General features: G+C 52.2%; 1 protein-coding gene across 1 annotated transcript; it reads left to right on the top strand.

Annotated features, from left to right (window-relative positions):
• Positions 1-264: 264 nt before the first annotated feature.
• Positions 265-20,730, top strand: KLHL25 (kelch like family member 25). The gene is made up of 3 exons (XM_054169128.1): positions 265-466; positions 13,168-14,997; positions 20,281-20,730. Exon 2 carries the CDS (start codon positions 13,185-13,187, stop codon positions 14,952-14,954), a length of 1,770 nt encoding a protein of 589 aa, XP_054025103.1. The 5' UTR covers positions 265-466; positions 13,168-13,184; the 3' UTR covers positions 14,955-14,997; positions 20,281-20,730.
• Positions 20,731-21,551: the final 821 nt, after the last annotated feature.

Below are 21,551 nucleotides of genomic sequence, written 5' to 3'. Positions count from 1 at the left end.
GCGGGGGGAGCAGAGGGCAGCGCGGAGCCGCTCGGCAGGGCTGTAATACACGAGGGAGGGCTTTAGGACCCATGGAGAATCGAGTCAGTCTAGTCCCGCCCCCACCCGCCTTCCTGTGTTTCTATTGGTCAATTCTCGCCGCTTGCGCCCGCCCGTCCCATGCTCGGCTCTGCAGGGGGGGAGGCGGAGCGGCGCGTCACGGCCTCGGCGCTCGCTGAGTGGCCGCGGCGTCGGGGGCAGGCCCCGCCCCCGAGGTCCCACGCGAGGCCGGTTCCACCCGCGGCTTACTCTGTACCCCGGGAGCGCGCCGGGCCGCGCCGGGCCGCGCATCGCTCCACGCGTGGGCCGAGATCCACCCCGCCGTTGCTCCGCCGCCGCTCTCCCTCCTCCCCGCCGGGCGCCCCGCGGGGCCGCGGGCTGTCGGGGCTGCCTGAGGTTTCGGCTTTGCCGGGCACGGAGACAGACGGTGAGTGCTTTTCCCAAGCTTTGGGCTCAAGACGCCGCTTCCAAATCCGGCTCTGGCCCCTCTTCCTAAGGCCAGGTTGGCTTTGGCTGGGGTTCAGGGGAGGGCGAGGACAGGCCGGCCCAGTGGCAGATCTGTCCCCGGCGGCAGGGCACCCGGCGTGCCGCCCCGGTTACCGGCCCGGGGCTGGCCCTGCAGCCGGTTACCAGCCCGGAGGCGATTTCCGAGCATCGGGTTTCACAGGCAGGTTTCACAGGTGTAGAAAGCTGGCAGTGAAGTGTTTGTGGAGGTGAAGAGCTTTTCTATAGCCTGAAAAGCCCTGCTATTGATTTCTTGATCAGGAAAGTAAACCATTGCTTTATTTAGTTAGTTATTCCCCCCTTCTCCTGTCCTTCTCTCTAAGAACTGCGGTTTGAGGGATACAGCTGCCATGGACTTCTATGATGAAATCGGTTCCAGTCACCCTGTCTGGAGAAGTGAGCAAGGTTGCTTTGAAAGCCTGAGCTGAGCTGACAGAGGGGAAGAAATGAGTTCTCCATCCCTCTGCTGTCCTCACAGGCCCCTTTGTGTCCAAGTTAAAAGCCTGCTCAGTACTTGTTTGTTGGGTTTTTTCCTTTGCTTTTTTTCATCCATCCACTTGCATTTGTGGTGGCTGGTGTGGGGGGTCTCCAACTAGCCAGATCTGCTTGCAAAAGCTGCTGTCCTCAGCCCTTCCTAAGCAGACAGCTCAGTGTTTCATGCTGTTGGTATGGAGAGCCCCAGCTTCCTGATTGCTTTCTGCTTGTCTTTCCTGGCAGTCTCAGTGCGTCGTCCTCTTGTGATCTGCAGGAGTGACTTCTTTGGTCAGGTGCCATGGGCCACAGCTTCTGCAGTCTTCTTTCAAGTGTACTTCTTTCTGTCCAGGACAGATCTAGAACCACAGGAAGAACAAGCAATTCTCTAACCTTTATACTTTGGCAACTTCCCTTGCTTTCTCCTTCCTTCCTTCCTGTGTCTTGTGACATTTGGTTGTTTTTGTTTTGTTTGGGTTTTTTTTTTTTAAGTTGCTTTACGGGCAACTTAAGTTGTTTGTAGAACACCCAGCATGTTTCTGGTGGTGGCCAGCTGCTACTCTTAGCTGTGTCATCGATTGCTGCTCTGGTGATAGTGTCCATTCAGAGTAGGTGTAAAACAGGTCTGACCTCTCAGTACGTTCTTCTCTCTGTCCAGCTCTCAAGGGGTCTGAGTCCTTAGTGAGGTGGGACCCTTTCTGGGGCCTCTCTGTTTTCCTTGTCCTGTTTGCTGCTTCAGATTAAATCTTACCTGAAGACATATTTTGCCTCCTTTGTTTCTTAAGCCCTAACCATCTGCTCTGGTTTATCTCTGCGATAAGGCTCTATTGAGTAAAGTGCTTGAGCAGAAGGCATAGGTGGAAGTTTACCCTGCAGTGAGAAGCAGCAGTGGGGTAAGCACAAGATTCTCAGGAGTAAAACCAGAGTGGTATGTGCTGCAGAAGCAAATTAGTCACACCGTGGCATGGAGGCAGGAGACTGTAAGCAGCTTCAGCACTAGGAGCTTAAATTTCCTGTCCCTTCTGTGTTCATTTTCTCAAGCATTTGAGGATCGTTACCAGAAGTCCTTCTGCCTCGGTACCTATGTGAAGTTTGCCCTGTGGTAGCCTCCCATGCTGTGCTTGGGGCAGCTTCAGGTAACACAAGCAGTAAGGATGGTGTCTCAGATGTGGTTTGGGAGAGGAGATAAGGCCAGCTGAAAATGGGTTGACTAAAGGGGTTAGGCAAATGAAATTTGTGAAGGCAGACAGCTTGGGAACAGACGACAAGGTGCTGCATGCCACGCACTCCAAACATGGTCCCTCCAGCACTGGAGTCAGTCCTGGACACGGTCCTGGATGGGGACAAGGAGTGCGTGCTGGTCTACGTGTCTCTGTGTGTGTGTGAATGATGATAGCATTTTTGTCCCTACAATGGTAACCAGCCACTCCCCAAAGCATGCAGAAGCTCAGGTCCTTCTTAACAGACAGAGGAGGTTTTAGGCAATGTTTAGATGGTAGATGAGTGAAACAGGAAGGGCAGGATGTGGCCACCTGTGGAGGTGGAAGAGGATGGGCAGCACGTTGCAAGGCAGGGAGGGAAGTGGCAGCATTACAAAAGAGGGTTGAGCAGTGTCTTGGCCTTGGGTGTGAGCAGGTGGAGCAGGACAGGCAGAGCTGGCCCAGGGTGTCCACGGCTGTGACGGCAGCTGACACTTGGGGACTGTGGAAGGGGCAGGTTTGAAGAAGCAGTGTCAGCACTTGAGCTGAGGACTAGATTTACTCCTGTCTTTTATAGACTGTAATTGAATTGCAGTGAATGTCACTGGCATTGCTTAAAACAGTGGCTGCAAGAATGCTGGCTAGGAAGCATTTAGCTGTAACAAGCCACCCCAAGCCCCCTGGCCTGACCTTTAACCAGCATCACATCTGTCTGCCTTTGCTTATCAACTTCATATCCCCACAGTGCACTCCAGCCAGTACAGGCTACTCTGTCTTTCCCTCTCATTGCTCAAGCCTGGGAATGTTGCATGCCCTATAACCACTCTCTGCTTGCTGACCATCAGACTTTGCAAAGACTTCCAGTTTTATATGACAGCCTGTCAGGCTGTGGCAAGGCAAATTTATCACTGTAGCACACTGGCAATTGCTCTGGTTTGCTTCTGATGCATGCAGAGATGCCCTGGATAGCGTGGGTTGCTGCAGTGCTCCCATGCTGGTCCGCAGCTTGCAGGCTGTGTGATTTGGTGCTGTGTTAGTACTGAAAGGAAAAGATCAGAGATCAGTGTCACATTAGTCCTTCTGTCCAGAGCCAGAGGGCAATGAGCAGTGTTCTGCCTTGCAGTCCCAGACCCTTCAGTATCTGCCAGCGCTTTACCATCCAGTTGGGAACCCTGTCCTCCGTGTGCACCAACATCCAGGGCTAATTGGCTCAGGAGACATAAAGGCCTCCCATCTCCATGGCTCTGAACTCCAGCCAGAATTGCAAATGAGCTCCTGCAAACTGAACCTGGCAGTTGCACCAAGATCTCCTGCCTGTCAAGGGGGTGGGGAAGACAAAACAAAACTCCACATTAACTGGCCAAGCACAAAACTGAAATGCTGCCCTGGCAGCAGGCAGGCAGACCTGTTTGGTGTGAGTGTCCATAGCAGGGCTTCTGCTTACCCTGACCATCATCAGTGCAGTCAGCTCTGCTGGCCTCAGCACCAGGGGCCAGACACAGCACAGAGAGTGGGAGGATCTCAATGTGCTTTCTGGAGTCAGCAGCTGCAGTGGTTATTCTGGAATTAATTTGACACAGACCACATCTCATCTTCTAAACTCTCCCTGGGAAGTGGCGTGTGGTTCTGCTCCTCTACATTTGAAGCACCAAAGGCCTTTTGCCTTTGCAGCACATTAGCAAGTTGGCTTGCTTGAAAAGGACTTTATCCTGCCCAGATGGGGCTGGGGCAGATACTGTGATCAAGTAGATGCCTTCCATTCTGGAGCCCTTTTGACTGTAATCTGGGAGAGGGGACTGGGAACCTGCCTGCCTCCTCTGCAGCCCCTCATTCATTTTGCAGAGTGACTGTGATTGATCTGGCAGAATGGGATTTATTCACTAGTGGAGCCAGAGGGCAGGCAGTGAGGACAAAGCCCCACAGCAGCCTCTGAAATGAATCATGGGCTCTGAAAAGATCCACTGAGGTTAAGGCGTAGCAGTGAAAAGCTATTGTCTGGAGCCTGAACTGTGGCTCAAAGCCTTATTTATCCCCATTTGGAAGTGGTTGTAGGAGTGTGTGATATTCCCAGGAGCTGCAAAGCCAATGTGCTTAGTGGTGAACGTGAGCCTTATTTGATTACCTCACAGGTAGCTCAAGAAGCTTTATGGAATAGCTCAGCTGAAAAGCAGCAAGTCCAATACCTGATTTGCAACTAAAACTGCATCTATTGAAGGCAAAGTGTATTTGCTGGGGGTGCTTTCATCTTGGTTGGAACATGGTCACCTTTGGCTCAGGTTAGTTCATGTCTTACAGACTTGAGGCACTACTGTCCCTTTCACCAGGGCTTTTGCAAGACAGAACAAGAGCCTCACTACTTGGTGCAGCTTGACAGCACTGCTTTTGTTTTCCATGGCAAGTGGCAGTCAGCAGAGTCTTGTGGTGGCTTTGGGCTCAGGTTTGAAGGGAAGAATGGGATGTGAAACAGTGATAGATGGACTGAGTTCACCCTGTGCCCCAGGGCCCTGAAGAGCCCCTGGCTTTGCACCTTTCCACACATCATCCCTGCATGCAGCCACAAGTATCAGCAGTGTTAGAGAATCCTCCAGCCTTGCTCATACTTTGGAGCTGTGTTTGTTAACAGTTTCTCAAGTTCAGCTTAGGTGAATGTCTTTTTAGCATTATTTTATTTTCACAGGGGACAGATGAAACCAATAGTAATAACAGTGACACATACTGGGTGCAGCTGTTCTGGTTTGCTTTCATAAGCAGTCCTGCAGCAAGGTGGGGACTGACTGGGAGAGTTGGGGTTGCTCATGCTGGAGAGGGGAAGGCTCTGAGGGGGTCTGACTGTGGCCTTCCAGTGTCTAGGGAGGGGGAGGCTGAAGGAGAGCTGGGGAGGGACCTTTTAGGGTGTCAGGGAGTGATGGGACTGGGGGGAATGGAACAGCACTGGAGATGGGTGGATTCAGATTAGATGTTAGGAAGAAGTTCTTCCCCAGTGTTGGGATACTAGAGTGGGTTGCCCAGGGGGTGGTGGAAGCCTCATCCCTGGAGGTTTTTAAGGCCAGGCTGGATGTGGCTGTGAGCAACCTGCTGTAGTGTGAGGTGTCCCTGCCCATGGCAGGGGGGTTGGAACTGGATGATCCTTGAGGTCCCTTACACCCCTGACAATTCTGTGGTTCTGTGAAGATGACACTGCCATAAAGGGGAACTTCCATTCAGATTTTCCCACGTGGCAGAAACAGGCTGAGGAAGAAGGAATTCATAGAATCAATAAGGCTGGAAAAGACCTGAGAGATCATCAAGTCCAACCTGTCACCCAGGACCTCATGACTACTAAACCATGGCACCAAGTGCCATGTCCAATCCCCTCTTGAACACCTTGTGAAGTTTCAGAGGACTAACAACTCTATGATATTGGAAAGATCATCAATACTCTTCCTACCTAGCCGGGGGGCCACCAGGCCCCCCGGCCTTTGTTGTCACCACCACCATCACCCAGTGTGCACCATAGGGACTCACCAGTGATGAGAGGAGGATCCTCCAGCCCAGATGGGCTCAGCTTAGGGCTTCTGCCCTTCCTGGGGGGGAATTAAAAGGGGAGTGGGTGGGGTGGGTCAAGTGGCCACACCTGGGGTGGGAGGAGAGCTCAACAGAGCCCAGGTGTCTAGGATTTGAGGGGAAAAAGAGGAGAAATGGGGTGGGTGAGGGACTTTTAGGGTGTCAGGTAATGATGGGACTGGGGGGAATGGAAGAGAAACTAGAGATGGGTGGATTCAGATTGGATGTGTTGGGGGTAGTTCCTCCCTGTGTGGGTGGTGGGACACTGGAGTGGGCTGCCTGGGGTGGTGGTGGAGGCCTCATCCCTGGAGGTATTTGGGGCCAGTCTGGATGCAGCTCTGGGCAATCTGATCTGGTGTGGGGTCTCCCTGCCTGTGGCAGGGGGCATTGTAGCTGGGTGATCCTTGAGGTCTCGTCCAACCCTGGCCATTCTATGATTCTAAAACAATTTTGCAGTTTAGGCTGGAGTGAGGAAGAAGTTCTTCCCAGACAGAGAGAATGGCCATTGGAATGTGCTGCCCAGGGAGGAGGTGGAGTCACCGTCCCTGGAAGTGTTTAAAATAAGATTGGATGAGGCACTTGGTGCCATGGTTTAGTTGATTAGATGGTGTTGGGTGGTAGGTTGGACTTGATGATCTCAAAGATCTTTTCCAACCTGGTTTATTCTGTGATTCTGTGAGTTTTTGAGTTCAGTCTTGCTTTAGTAAACATGTTGACGTTCAGATAAGTGCCCAGACCTTCTCCAGACAATCTGATCTCCTGGAGCCTTCAGAATTGGGCTTGGAAAACCTCCCAGTTTCTGTCTGAGCCAACAGAAGGATCCTTTCACATGGTCTCTCTGCTTTCTGTCTAGGGATACACAGGCTAGGCTAGAAAGTGAGAAAATGAGAAGAAATGATAAGGATGCTTTCCATTCTCGAAGGCTGGGGCAGGCTCAGAAACTCTCTGCAAGGCGGAATGGAGTCAACCAGCTTTGCTTCCCTGTTTGCAAATGTGATGAAGCGAGGAGAGTTTGTCAGGGAGGCCAAATCCAGCTCTGCTGCAGGTACCCTCTGATTCACAGAAGAGTTAGGTTGCCTAAATTCCAGCATGCAAAATCACAGTCAGATCTTTGCTGCCTTAGTCATCCTGAAGACAAGAAGAACAAATTTGGCTGACGAGGGCAAACCACTACATTCGCCGGAGCTGCCGGGGATGAGCTCGGTGTGGTAGGGAGCAAAGTCTGCATCCAGGCATGCAGGAGTGTGGACAGAGCAGAGAGGGAGCCTGGGAGATGATGTGGTGAAGGCCCTTTTATGCCCACCTGGCAGCAGCCCAGGCTGCATGCTCAGCAAGTGCAGTGCTGCACTAAGTGCCAGGTGCTATTTCAACTCCTTTCATCTCAAGCACTCTTTACATCATTAGTATCAAGCATTTCAAGCACCTCCAAGCTGTGTACCTGATAGTCCACTGTGTTATGCAAGGAAAATCATCTGAAATCATCTTTACATTTGCTCCTGTGCCTTTCTTGCTTTCTGTCTGCCTCCCCCCCCCATCTTTTCCTGTTTTCTGTTGGGTTTTTTCCTGCTTTTGAAGCTGGAGCTGTGTCTGTGAGTGCATGGCTGCCTGCATGTAATAGATCCCCCTTCTCAAACCTTTGATGGTCTGCAAAGCCAGGAAATTGCACCTGAAATGCAGCAGGACCTGGGTTCTGCATTTGACAGTGTGCTGCTACACTGCTCTTTCTGCTAAGCAGCTTTGCAAGGAGCTTTTCCCCACAAAGATAACATAATAGGTGACTTTAGGTTTGTAATACACTAAAAAAGAGGGAAATTGGTTCTGTACCAGTAACTTTGTCCTGGGGTGGCGTTGCTGGCCTAAGCAGCAGATGGAAAGGTGCAGATAGCTGGGATGAGGTAGCAGGCACCTTACTAATGCGTAGAGAACTTATCCCACTGCTTCCAGGGAGAAGCTGAATTTTGACTGAATTCAAGGTGGCATTTCACCCAAGAGGGCTGATACTGTAAAATCACAGAGAAAATAAAACTGAATCTTCTACACCCACCTCTCTGAGAGCAGCCATCACTGGCTGCCTGAGGTGGATCTGCACTGGGTTGGAAGGAGTGGCTCTAGGTTGTAGTGCAGTCCGTACATGGAGGGCCTGTATGGCTGACTGCTTGGGAATGAATCACTGAATGGTAGGGGCTGGAAGGGATCTCCAGAAACCATCAACTCCAACCCCCCTGCCAGAGCAGGATCACCTAGGAATGCATCCAGGAAGGTTTTGAAAGTCTCCAGAGAAGGAGACTCCTTATGGTGAGGTGAAACCTCCTGCATTCTAGCTTGTCCCTGTTGTTCCTTGTCCTGTCACTGGATGCCACCACAAAGAGCCTGGCATCTTCATCCTGACACCCACCCCTCAGATATTTATAGACATTGATCAGATCCCCTCTCAGCCTTCTCTTCTCCCAGCCTCTCAGCCTCCAGTCTCTCAGTCATTCTCCATAGCAGAGATGTTCAAAGGCCCTTCACCATCCTTGTAGCTCTCTGTTGGACTCTCCAACAGATCCCTGCCTCTCTTGAATTGAGGAGCCCAAAACTGCACACAGTATCTTTGCTATGGTGTGAGCAGCTTATTCCAAGTCTTCTGAGCTAAGCCAGTGGGGAACTTTACTGCTTCTTTATTTACTTATTTACAGCTTTAAATAGTTCATGGTTGAGTGGGGCAAAAGAAACATGTTCTGCCTGCTGCTTCTCTGAAAGCCTGACTGGCAAACAGAAAGAGCCAGCTTTGGTTCATGGGATTTGGGCTCTTTGTTGGTGTTTAGCCAACCTTCACAGTCTTGGAGAACACTTATAAATCCTGAGCAGAAATTATTCTTGTGCCCCTGAAATCCCACTAGGGAACTTCTTATTCATTCTCTCTTATTGTGCTCTCAGGAGGAAGCAGCATCTCAATTGGCAGTTCCCTGCAGATGGTGATTGAAAATGGAGGTTTATGGACAGTCTGCTAGTAAAAGATGGAGGGGAGAATCCCAGGCCTAGCTGGATATAGTCCTGAGCTGTCCTCATATGCAGTTCTTGTATGATTTGGGACCAGGGTCTGATATGGCTTCAGTGTCTCTGACTTCCAGGTACTGCTTGGATTTTTCAAGGGGTAACAGAGCATTTCCTGAGCTTCTCCTAAATGACCCAGACCAGAAGGGCTGAGCTGCAACATGGTGTCCCACCACATGGGAGAAACAGCCTTCTGCTGGGGCATGGTTTGCAGGAAGCAAGAGGCACTATAAGAGGAGAACTGTGGCTGTTATTTGGGTGGGGAGTTCAGCCAGCTCTGGTTTTGGTTTTTCCCTTTGTTCTCTTTGCCAGCATTGTCCTGTCCAGAGAGACTTCTGGGGTGTTTTCTTCATGAGCTGAGATTCAAGAGGGCTTTTCTCCCCGAGCCAATTCCTCCTACCCTCTTTTGGGGTTGCTCTCTGCCCTGTGTGGGTGAGTGGAAGGATTTCTGAAGCACCCTTGCCTTGCACTGCTGGAAAGAAACCCCTCTCTTTCCCATACCTGCTGTACAAAGGCTGCAGACAGCCAGGGGAATTCTACAGCCAGCAGAAAGCATTGGATAGGTGTCATAAAGCTGATGCCCCTCTGCCCTCATCCATGTGGAGGACAGGTTATCATCTGCTCTGCGTGCAGCAAGATCCTTCTGAAAGGCTATGCAGCAGATATTTATTTTTTCAATTACTGCTTTTCAAGGAAGAAAGCAAAAAAAAAATATGAATGCAGCTTGGAGAAATCCAAGCCCCAGTTAGTTCAGGTCATGCCTTCTGCTGTTCACGTTGACATGTCTGTTCTGCTGATAGCTTCCAGCCTGATGGAAGATGCAGCTGGGAGCTCTGATAACTCTCTGAGCTCTTGCAGAGCAGGTGGGAGCTTGGCAGGAGGCACTGACAGGTTTCTCTATGTAAAATATTCCTCATTCTGAGTGGTTCTGGTTTTTCTCTTTAGCTCAGTAGCTGGGTGAGAGGAGTGAGGAATGTGGTAGGGGCCAAATTCTGCTCTGCATGCATCTGCTCCTGAGAAGTGCCTGTAGGAGATCATGACATGGGCCCAGCCCGTTCAACAGTGCTGGCATTGAAGCATACCCTGGTGCACATCATCACAACTGTGGCAGATCCCTTTAGTTACAGGCTTCTGAGGCTTAGAAGGCTGCTAAATTTTGGAAGAAACCCATCAGCTGAAATAGCTTCTGCCTGCAGTTTCTGTTCATCTGATCTGGGTGCTATGGTGCCAAGTTCTCTGGCAGGCTGAGAGATGCAGTGGGGTGTGTTTGTGAGGGGAAGAATTAGTACCTGCCACGTTTCTCTGCGTGCCCAGCTACAGCAGGCTTCAAGAAGGCCTCAAAACAAGATGTTTGGAAATTGCTATAAACCACAAGCTAGAAACCAAGCCCCACTGGTGAGATGGCTGCACACCAGAGTCCAGAGGCTGCTTCGGTTTCAGTTTCAGCTTAATGCTCTGTCTAGCCCCACTCATCTGTGTCCAGTGACATCCAGTGTCATAACCCATCTCCAGGAGAGGCCAAGGAAAGGGGCTTTGGCTGTGGCCTCTTTAGCTTTCAGGCTTGCAGCTGTACTGGGGATCAGTTGGTGCCTGTAGTGGGACAAGGTAATATGAAGAGCAGAGCTAATGGGAACTGGACTGGAACCACCAATTTATTCCCTGGATGCTGTTCAATGCCCCTTGGACAAAAACAGTATTTGGTTACCCAGTGCCCTGGGGAAGATGTTTGATGTTAGAAGCCTGAGATTTTTCTATATATATATGTGTGCCTGTCTATACATATATCTGCCTGTCTATATATTTTTATATATATTAAAGAAGTGGCTTTGCTGCAGTTTTTATGCAGACATTTCTATGTGACCTGCTCCTTCCATTCTGAGCAGTGGCTTTTCTATGTGCCAGGAAAGAAAAAAACGCTGCTGCCTTCCTGCAAGCAATCTTTTAGTTTGTTTCCATAGCTGGCCTATATAAATTGCTTCATTTTAGTTTAGTTTTTTTGTGGATAAGCAAATCAAAGGTTAATATTGAATAGCTGACCCTGAGCCTTGAGCAAAGCGAGCAGGAGCACTGGCAGGGTGGTTTCTGAGGTTGTGGGAGCAGGAACCTAAATCAATAGCTTTCAGCAGCCTCATAAATGTTTCATTTGTATTCCTCGCTGCAGAGCTTGGACAGGGGTATCCATATAACCTCTTAAATTAGTGTTGTCCCTGCTCTGGGTGTAAATGTTGCAAAGCATTTCCCTCGGTGCTGCTCCATAATGGCATTTTCCTTCCTGTTTTGGAGCCTTGTTTCTGCACCGCCTCTGGTCACGAGTGAAATGAGTGTCAATGCTCCTGCCTGGCTTGGAGGCCAAGGAGGAGTTCCAGCTGCTTGGGCCACCTATTGTTTCTGTGTGGAAAAGCTCAGAGACACCTTTTCCCTGGACTGTAACAGCCCTGAGGAATGAGTCAAGCCTCAGGAAGACCAACCTCAGTAATTCATGGCAGCAAGTGGGGAAGGAGGGATGTGTCCACAAGTCTTTGTTGAATTTGGACTCTTTTTGAGGTGCTGGAGAAGCTGGGGGTGGAAAGCGTGTGAGCAGAGCATGAGTCAAGCAGCTTATCTGGCCATCCACCTCCTCTTGAGGTCATCCACCCATGGAGCGTGGGAGGATTCTGTGGCTCCAGGTCTCTGGCAGGTCAAAGCTGTGACCTGCCAGCAGCCTGAGAGTGCTGTGTCTGCTCACACAGCGTTTCATGGCTTCCCACAAGACCTCCAGTGCAGGGCTGGGGCAGTGGTGGTGAGATCAGCCTGGCTGGAGAGGATGGGGCTGATGCTGTAGACCTTGAGAAGGACCCTTGAGAAACCCTGGGCTGCAGAGAGCAAGCTAACAAAACAATGACTCGGCCACAAAACCAACTCAACCGAAGCCCCTCTCCTAGCTATGTCTGTGTGCCTGATTACTGATTTCCAAACAATTAGGTGCCTGGAGTGGGAATGCCATGGGGTTTCAGCCCTGGTGTCTCCAGCCTGCAAAGCCAAAAGGATGGTTTAGAGAAGAAAAGAGATAGAAAAACAGTGTTGGGTGAGAGAGAAGATGCAGCAGAGCCAGATGGGGTTGAGCACCACTTTTTCCCTATGAATTCGGTTTGCTTTCCCCCACTTGTAGCTGCTCTTGGTGGCTAACTTGTCTTGGCAGGGAAGCTGAGCTGAAGGTGGCAGTCCCTGATGCTCCTGTGCATCCAAACAGAGTTCTCCCTGCCCTAAGTCCTGAAACACTCCTGGGACAGTTCTTACTCACCCTGAGCTCTGTCATCTTCCCCATCTTTACTGCATTTAGTGGGTTACCTGCCTGCAAGTTCCACTTTTAGCCAGTCTCTTACTCTTGTCACCTAGTGTAGTGCCTGGGATGGCTTCCCTGTGGCTGCTGTCACAGGACCCACAGCAGGGGCAGGTCTTTTCAAGCCTCAGGACAGTCATGCTACCAACATCAGTGCTGAGGGCTCTGTGCATAGCTGTCTGCCTGCTTCAGTTACATGGGGGACAAAATGGAGCTGGCTAAAATATTTTGAAGTAAATGGCTTGGATTTTATCATCCAGGTAGCATTGATTTGATTGGTCCAAAGGGGTTTTTCTTCTACAGGCAAGGATAGGTATCGGGTAGCACTTAATGAAATAGTAGCTAATAAAAGCCTTGTGTTTGTTTCTGCCTGTCTGTTAACAAGCAGAATTTAGCTGTCTCTGTTGTCCTGCTCTCCGATGGGAGTCTGTCCTGCAAAATGTTTAACTGACACGAAGTGTCTGGTGAGTTTTAGCAACACAGCCACAAGGGAAAGGTTTGGTCACGTTTGTTCACAACTTCTGGCTCGTGCTGGTAGCTAAATATTCCATAAATAAGACCCGTAGCAATTGCCTTTCCTAAACCTGCAGTCATCTTTCATGAAAAGCAGAAGCCAAACTTGATTTCTGCTGAGCCAAGAGCAGAGCCATGCCCTTTATCCTGGATAGGCTGCTCTTTGAATGCTCTTTTCGAAGGAAAAATAACTCTGCTGCGGTCTGCCAATACCCTCCAGGGGCTGTTGAGACAATTTACCATCAGCTTCGGGTTTTGATTGCTTCACTTTGTTGCTCCGTTGCTGAAACCAAAGCGCAGAATTTCCCCCTTCACCTCGCTCTGCCTTCCCACCCTGCTCAGCCCGAGTTACATCTTGGAGAGGGCGCAGAAGGCAGAGGCTTTGCAAGGCAGGGCGCGGGAGCAGCCCCAGAGCAGGAGCACTGAGGTGGCACCTGGTGCTTCGTGTTTGAGGTCCAGGGCTGGAGAGCAAACACAACGTTCCCCGTGCCTTCCACCGGCGAGGACGAGAGAATAATGGCTTGTCTGTTTGCTTCCCCGCAGGCCGGAGCTCCGTCACCATGTCAGTCAGCGTCCACGAGAACCGCAAATCCCGGACCAGCACCGGCTCCATGAACATCCTGCTCTTCCACAAAGCTTCCCACCCAGACTGTGTCTTGTCCCATCTGAACACCCTGCGGAAGCACTGCATGTTCACCGATGTCACCCTTTGGGCGGGAAATAGGTCATTCCCCTGTCACCGAGCGGTGCTGGCTGCCTCCAGCAGGTACTTCGAAGCCATGTTTAGCAACGGCCTGCGCGAGAGCCTGGACGATGAGGTGAACTTCCATGACAGCCTCCACCCAGAGGTGCTGGAGCTGCTGCTGGACTTTGCTTACTCCTCTAGGATCATCATCAACGAGGAGAATGCTGAGTCCCTCCTGGAGGCTGGAGACATGCTGCAGTTCCACGATGTCCGAGACGCGGCAGCTGAGTTCCTGGAGAAGAACCTCCACCCTTCCAACTGCCTGGGCATGATGCTGCTCTCAGATGCCCATCAGTGCCGGCGGCTCTACGAGCTCTCCTGGAGGATGTGCCTGGTCAACTTCGAGACTGTTCACAAGAGCGAGGACTTCCACAACCTTTCCAAGGACACTCTGCTGGACCTCATCTCCAGCGATGAGCTGGAAATCGAGGACGAAGAAAAGGTCTTCAAGGCTGTTATCCAGTGGGTGAAATACGATCTGGATGTGCGGAAGGCTTATCTCCCAGAACTTCTGAGGAATGTTCGTCTGGCCTTGCTTCCTTCTGAATGCCTCAAGGAAGCCTTGGCTTGTGAGGACTTGATTATGGTGGATGAAAGGAACAAGCTCGTCTTGGATGAAGCTATTCAGTGCAAGAAGAAGATCCTCCAGAACGACGGGGTGGTCACCAGTCCCTGTGCCAGGCCTCGCAAAGCCGGGCACACCTTGCTGATCCTGGGAGGACAGACCTTCATGTGCGATAAGATCTACCAAGTGGATCACAAAGCAAAGGAAATTATCCCCAAAGCAGACCTGCCAAGCCCACGGAAGGAGTTCAGCGCCTGCGCCATCGGCTGCAAAGTTTACATCACCGGAGGCAGGGGCTCTGAGAACGGGGTCTCCAAGGACGTGTGGGTGTACGACACCGTTCACGAGGAGTGGTCCAAAGCTGCCCCCATGCTAATAGCCCGCTTCGGGCACGGCTCAGCCGAGCTGGAAAACTGCCTCTACGTGGTCGGAGGGCACACCGCGGTCGCCGGCGTCTTCCCTGCCTCTCCTTCCGTTTCCCTGAAGCAAGTAGAGAAGTACGACCCCGTCTCCAACAAGTGGACCATGGTGGCTCCTTTGAGAGACGGAGTGAGCAACGCGGCGGTGGTGAGCGCCAGGCTGAAGCTCTTCGTCTTCGGCGGCACCAGCATTCACCGGGACATGGTGTCCAAAGTGCAGTGCTACGACCCGGCCGAGAACCGCTGGACCATCAAGGCCGAGTGCCCGCAGCCCTGGCGCTACACGGCGGCCGCCGTGCTGGGCAGCCAGATTTTCATCATGGGAGGGGACACGGAGTTCACGGCGGCCTCCGCCTACCGCTTCGACTGCGAGACCGACCAGTGGACGCGCATCGGAGACATGACGGCCAAGCGCATGTCCTGCCACGCCCTGGCCTCGGGCAACAAACTCTACGTGGTGGGAGGGTACTTTGGCACCCAGCGGTGCAAGACGCTGGACTGCTACGACCCCACCTCGGACACCTGGAACTGTATCACGACTGTGCCTTACTCGCTCATCCCCACGGCCTTTGTCAGCACCTGGAAGCACTTGCCGTCCTGAGGCGGGGCAGGGCTCGGGGGCTTGTAGCCAGCAGGTCAGTAAGGTAAGGGTCTCCTCCTCCTCTTCAGCTGAAACCTGCTGTCCAGCCTCAGTGCTCTCTCCAGGCTCAGTGCTGTCTGCACACACCATGCCAAGGGGTCTGGGTTGCTCACATTTTCTGAGGGGGGTATCAATAAAGGGGGAATGCAGCACCAGAGAGTGGTGATCAGCTCTGATGCTCTGAGTCTAGCTAGCTCCCAGCTTTCTCTTGTTTCCAGGTGAGCCTCCCAGTATCTTATCACAGTACATTAGAGGTTGGAAGGGACCTCAAGAGATCCTTCAGTCCAACCCCGCTGCCAGAGCAGGATCACGTAGGGTAGTCCACACAAGAATGCATCCAGGTGGGCTTTGAAAGTCTCCAGAGAAGAAGGCTCCACAACCTCTCTGGGCAGCCTATTCCAGTGCTCCATCACCCTCACTGTAAAGAAGTTTCTCCTCATGTTGAGGTGAAATCTTCTATGTTCAAGCTCAAACCCATTGTTTCTTGTCTTATTACATCTTATCTACACAGATGGTAGCAAGCAGGCCATAGCTCCTCTCCCCCTGCTTCAAGCTAGCTGGATGTGCCAGCATCACCCTTCCACATGTGGGTGGGTAGGGAAGAGCAAACATGTCCCTGCCTGCTGTCACAGCTGTCACCATGGTCTGCATCCTGTCCTGTCCTGTCCTGTCCTGCATGAGTCCTGGGAGATAGGAGGGCAAGAATTGCTTTGAGAAAAGTCTCAGTAATTCAATACTTTTGCTGAGTGTCTGGGGGATGAATATGCAGGCAAGCGACCCTTGGGATGCTGGCAAGCCCTGGACCTCTTTTTGTGCTCTCTACTTACACTTCAGTGAGTAGCAGAAGCTTAGCAGCCGTGGTGCATTTGATGGTCTTGGTGTTTATTTCATACCCAAAGTGTTGCTTGTTAAATCAGAACTTCTGAGACTTCTGTGTGAGCCCTGAGTGGGAGGGAAGGGGTTTTGTAACCAGAAGAATGTGAACATCAGTGTTTTGGGGGGTGTGAGAGTCAGAAAGCTGGTGGAACCTCTTGATGTCCTGTCTCGATGTTTCTTGCTTGTTCAGGGAAGGTGCAGTTACAGTGCCAGTAGGACAGAGCTGCTGGTTCCTCCTCTTGCCTCCCCAGTGGGATGCTTGGTTGCCATTCTGGTGACCAGTTTGACTTCAGAGCTTTGCATGCCTTCACCAGTCTGTGCTGAGATGCAGCTGGCCAGGCAAAAGCTAAGAGCCTCTTCTCACCTTGCATTGTGAAAGCAGGCATTGATATGGGGCACACTTGGGTGGCATCATCTTCCCAGGAAGTCTGTAACACCTCTGCTAGTGCAGTCTGCAGGTTTCACAGTGTCAGCAGCACACACAGCCCTGATTGAGTGGTTGGAGCCTCCACCCCAGCCAGCTGATGGAGCTGGGAAACCCTCACGTCTGGGGGCGGGACTGACAAGCTTCCCTTACAGTTCTGTTTGGAAAGTGGGAGCTGTGGGGAGGGAAATTCTTCCATGGACTAAGCAAAATACACTTCACTCAATACAGGGAAGAAGGAATGCTGCCCAAACCCTCTAACACCCTCTCACTTCCCTGCTTCCCACTTGGTGTGGTTGGTGTGCCTGGGAACCACCCAGTGGGTGAAGATCCTGGCTTTTCCCAGTGACCATCTCTTTTGATGCCAGCTGGGAGCCAAGGAGGAGTTCCTGGCACCTCTGCTGGGTGTTTGCCCAATGTGACCACCTGCTTTTCTCAGGTGGGGGGCAGGGGAAAGCACCCAGAGCATTATGCTGGCCTTTGATTTGTGAAACACCTGGATTTCACAGGGATTGGACAGAGCAAGGGCAGGGCAAGAGTGGAAAGGGTTAAAATGAGATCGCTGAGAGCTTTCCCAGCACTGGAAGATAATGGCCTTTCCAAATTCTCCTCCTCAGGCGTTGCCTAGCATCTGTCACAGTGGCTCAGTAATCTAATTAACTGCCACTCAGCTATTAAATATTGCAGCAAGGAGTGTGAGGACTCCATCATTTTCAGCTCAGGTCAATGGGGCCTCCCTTTAAGAGCCATCCTAGAGCTGAAAATTAATTTTCTCTGGTAGCAGATGTTGAGCTGTAATGTTCAGACACAGCAGCCACACGGTTGGGCATAGGAACGGGGAATATTTCTGAGGTGGGAGCTGACTCTTCAGCCACCTCATAAAAAAGCTGTCTCCCAAGTCACAAAAATGTTGTTTTCCTCTCCTGCCTTTTCCTTTTCTTGCTTTTTTTTTCCTCACTCCTTGCTGTATTTGGGTTGATCAGACCTAATAAACAGCTGTGTGGGGATTGTATAGAGATTTTATTGTTCCCCCCCCCCGTAATCTTGAGCCTGGCACGAGAAAACTAAGAGCTGTGCTATGCCAGCCTCCAAATCAAACAGTGAACAGTCACTGTGTGAGGGTTTGCTGTGCTTTTTTGGCTTGGGTTCTGCTCTTTGCTTAAAAGAAGGCTTTAAAATACACACGAGTTCCTGCCAGACAGGGTGTCTCTTCACCTCATTTTTCTACACTTGGTTGGGTTTGTTGCTTTTTTCCCTTTAGAAAGTTAAGTTATTGTTGTAGCCTCGGCCACCGTGACAGCTCCTTAAATAAAGCACCAAGCCAAGGCAGTGAAGGCCAGACCTGAATGTCTCCTACGTGCACACGTTGCCCACGCCACACCAGCTGCCTTCCACATGCTTGCCTTGGCTGTCCTGGCTGTACCAGTGCCAAACCTGGCCTCAGGGACCGGGGTAACAGCCTCTAGGGTCCTGTGACCACCCTGTCAGCAGGTCTGGCCAAGGGGATATCCTGGCTTGCGGCTCTCACCATGTAAGGTCTTTGCTGCAACAACCACTTCAGTCCCTGTGGGATCCTTCTTCAAGTAGGGACACCCAGAAGGCAGCTTGGCCAGCACATGCCTAGCTGCTAGTGTGCCTTGGGAATGCTAATCCCTATGGGAATCTCCCTCCACTGGAGAAGTCTCAGGAGAGACCATTCAAGGTGCCCTCAGAGCAGAGAAGCTGTGCTGGTGTGGAAAAGCCTGGGCAATCACAAGGTAGGGAATAGTTCTTTGTACTGATGAAATAAACAACCCTTTCACCTGTCAGGCTGTGAGCTGCATTCCTGCTGGCCCTGAAACCCAAATAGTATGTCCTTGAAAAACTCTGATCACAAAACAGGAGCCTGTTCCCAGCATAAAACTGATCAGCTGGAAATGCTTCCTCTAGGGCATGGCCTTCACCCTTCCCAGCTGGAGCCAGGGCACCTTTCCACAGAAGTCCCAGAGCCCCTGCCAGGGGTGCTCTGTGACATTAATTTAGTGCTTATTACCTGCAGTTAATTCCAGGGATCAGGGGTGATTAGCAATATGAAAAGTGAAAGCCTGGCCTCCTCCCACCTGTGGTGCTGGAGCCCCAAGGAGGAGAATCATTACAAAAGGGAAATAAAATACAGAGCACTTGACTAATAAAGACTCTCTGTGTTTAGTAACACAAGCAAAGCCCAGCCAGGAGCTTGGGGTATGATGCTGGGTGGTCTGTTCAAGTGACAGTTGATAGGGACAACTCTACACCTCCCAGGAGGTGACTTCAGGCTGTGCCAAGAACAGGTTCTCCAAGCTGCCTGTCTCCAAATTAAAAGTGGTATCTCCAAACTGGCTGAGTGTGACACTAATTTGCATGGGGCAGACTCACAGATGAGCTCGGGCTTCAGCTGGGGGTTGGGATGGTCACTGGGGGACAAGGGAGCTGCAGATTACTTGGTCCAGGCAGGGAAGGAAAAATGGAGAGGAGAATCACTGCATCCCTCTGTGCTGCCTCCTGAGCCTCAAACACTGCCCTGGGGTGGTGCAGAGTCGCCATCTCAAAACAAAGGGGGATGACCCAAACCCTGTAGCAGCCAGGAGCCAGGGGTTCCCCTCCCACTGCCTTCTTCCAGCTCCTGCAGGACCCTCCTCACAGTCTGAGCCCTAGGGAACAGCCTGGTGGCCAGGCACTGCTGAGGCACCTGGAATACCTGGGACTCACACGAGAGCTCACAGCCCATTTTGTGTTGGGTTTAGCTCCTGTGAGGGCTGTGGGGTGGCACCAGCTGTTGGGTGGGTGCTGAGTGGCCAGAGCTGCAGGGTTTTGAGGCTGCTCTGGCACCTGAAAGCTGAACTTTGGCCCTAAAGCTCCTGCTGCAAGGATTTGGGCAGCATGCCAGGCCCGGAGCTGTACTGTGATACCGCGGTCACACCAAACGGCGGCTCAGCTCAGTGGCTCTTCCTGGTTAGTTCATTAATTACAGCTCAGATAACGAGCTCTTTGCCTGGCTTGGCTTCCCTTCCACGTGGAGCAGCACTTGGTCAGCTTTTACCTTGCAAGAAGCTGCAAGGTTTTGTTCCCTTGTAGCTCTCCTAATTCCATCCTCGGAGCCCTGTTCACCGATGGGCATCTTCCCGTGCACAAGCCTCGTGTGCCTGTGAATGGCAGCCTGGAAAAAAAACAACCCTCGGGATAATCTCCTGGCTCCTAAACTCTGCAGCTCACCTGCCTGCTGCTGGCTGGCTTGCTTGCAACCTGTTACAAGCTCATTGGTATTGCTGGAACAAAGTCACAGCTGGTTTCTCTCAGCGGCTCCTAGGGAAACCCATTTGCATGTGTATAATGGCGAGGCCGGATAAACAGGGACTGCAGTATTCTGCTGCTGCTGCTCTTTCCAGGCGGTTGGTTGTCTCTGAAGCCAGTTTATCAGGCAGCGTTGGAAGGGAGTGGCTGGCCTGGGGAGGAAAGTGGATGAAAATCAGGCTTTTCCTAACCCTGGGCAGATGGAAACATGTGCAGTCTGAGCTCGGCCCCAGACTGGATTAATCAACCCCTTGGAAACGTCAGTCATATGGAAGGTTTTGGAGCAACCTGTGGAAAAAGAGAAAAAGGGTCTTTTTGTTTTGTCTGTTCCCATTCTTGGGGCCTCCTCCCTGGCCTAAACAAAACCCCAAACCCTAAACCTCCATCTCCCTCAACTTTTCATTCCCATGTCATATCCACGGATGTTTTCTGGCTGGCTCTGCCCGACACCCCAGTGCTCTAAGAACTGCCCAGCTCCTTCTCCTCTCTCCTGCTAAAGCAAAGCACACTCCAAGCCCCAAATAAGCCAACTGCTTTCTACCTCCACCCATCTCTGAAGTTCAGGGTCGGGGGCAGTTATCCCAACAGCTGCCAAGGTGAAGCCCATTTTCTGTTGCTTCCCTGTGTGGGCTGAGCCACTAACGAGCCTGCTAATGAACTTTCTCTTTCCCTCCCCAGATGCCAGCATCACGTCCATGTCCCCTGTCCTTGCAGCTGGAGCTGACACAGTGACCGAGTCCTCTCCTGACTCCGAGGAGCCTTTTGCATCCCTTCCTGGCATCGGGAGCAGGAGGCACAGCCGTCCCCACCACCAGCATCACCTCAAAGGGGCCGCCCAGCCCCGGCACCGGCCGCGGCGTGGGGGTGGCGAGGAGCCAGGAGCTGGGGACTGGGGGCATGGGGAGATGGCAGGTGTGCACGAGGCTGCATCCCTTGGCAAGCACAGCATGGGGTGCCCCTAGGTGCCTCTTGTTACTCGGCTGGGGGACTGAGAGAGATGAGTTTGTATTTCTAAAGGCAGTGGACTTACCCTTGGCAACTGCTGCTTGGGGGACTTGGAAGTGTGTTTTTGGAAGGGAGCAGGGACTGGGAGCACCTGGCTCTCCCCGTCCTCCGGCTTCGCCGCAGAGGCAGCGGCTGGGCTGGTGGAACATTAAAGCTTGGGGCGGCTGCCAGCAGCGCTGTGTGCCGAGGTGAAGCGGGGCAGGTGCCTTTGGTTTGCTGCTTTGGGCCTTTTAAATCTTTTTCCTTTCCCCTTTCCGTGGTGCAGCCGGTTGTGATTTGGTGGCAGGCCGGGCAGCTCCTCGCACGCAGCTGCTGGGAAGAGCTCTGCAGCTCTGTCAGGCTGCCAAGGCCCCGGCACCGCTGCCGAGATGTTCCCCAGATAATCAGAGCTGGGCTGCTGAGCTTCCCCACCGTGCTGGCATGGCTGAGGGTGTCGTTAGCACGAGACCAGAAGCAGAGGTGTGCTTTGGGAGGGGGCACCTTGCCGCCTCTGGTGGGGCCTTGGACTTGGGGAGCGTGGCAGGGCAGGCTGGGGGTGGATCCTCTCCTTGCCGCCGTGCTGCACAGCCCAGCTTCACCTTGGAGAGCCGCCAGCGGTTCTGGCTGTGCGTCGCTGCCAGCGCTTGGGCTGGAGCTGCCCTGGGTTGTCCACGCAGGCTGGGTTCATCCATGCATGAGCTGTCAGCCCAGATCCCTGCTCGTGCAGGCTGTGGAGGAAGGCTTGTGGATTTCAGCTGTCAATCCAGGGATGCAGCTCCTGACCAGCCTCCTCCAGGGCTGGCCGCTGCCAACGACCGAGCCAGCGCCACCCCAGCATCCCACTTCCCTCTGCAGCAGCTCTAGTCCTGCAGATGCTCCGGGCTTGCCTTTTGTCCCTGGATTAAGTTACTGTGTAGCCTGGCCAGCTGCGTGATGCAATGTGATGAAAGACCTTGACACAGCTT

The sequence above is a fragment of the Dryobates pubescens genome, chromosome 17, assembly GCF_014839835.1.
Source record: "Dryobates pubescens isolate bDryPub1 chromosome 17, bDryPub1.pri, whole genome shotgun sequence".
In the NCBI taxonomy this organism is placed as follows: domain Eukaryota; kingdom Metazoa; phylum Chordata; class Aves; order Piciformes; family Picidae; genus Dryobates; species Dryobates pubescens.
The sequence above is the reverse complement of the archived record's forward strand: the minus strand, read 5'-3'. Positions and strand labels throughout refer to the sequence as shown.

Bases quoted from the DNA above. Each gene is read 5' to 3' on its own strand.
- KLHL25 (XM_054169128.1), top strand. From the start codon at position 13,185: ATGTCAGTCAGCGTCCACGAGAACCGCAAATCCCGGACCAGCACCGGC.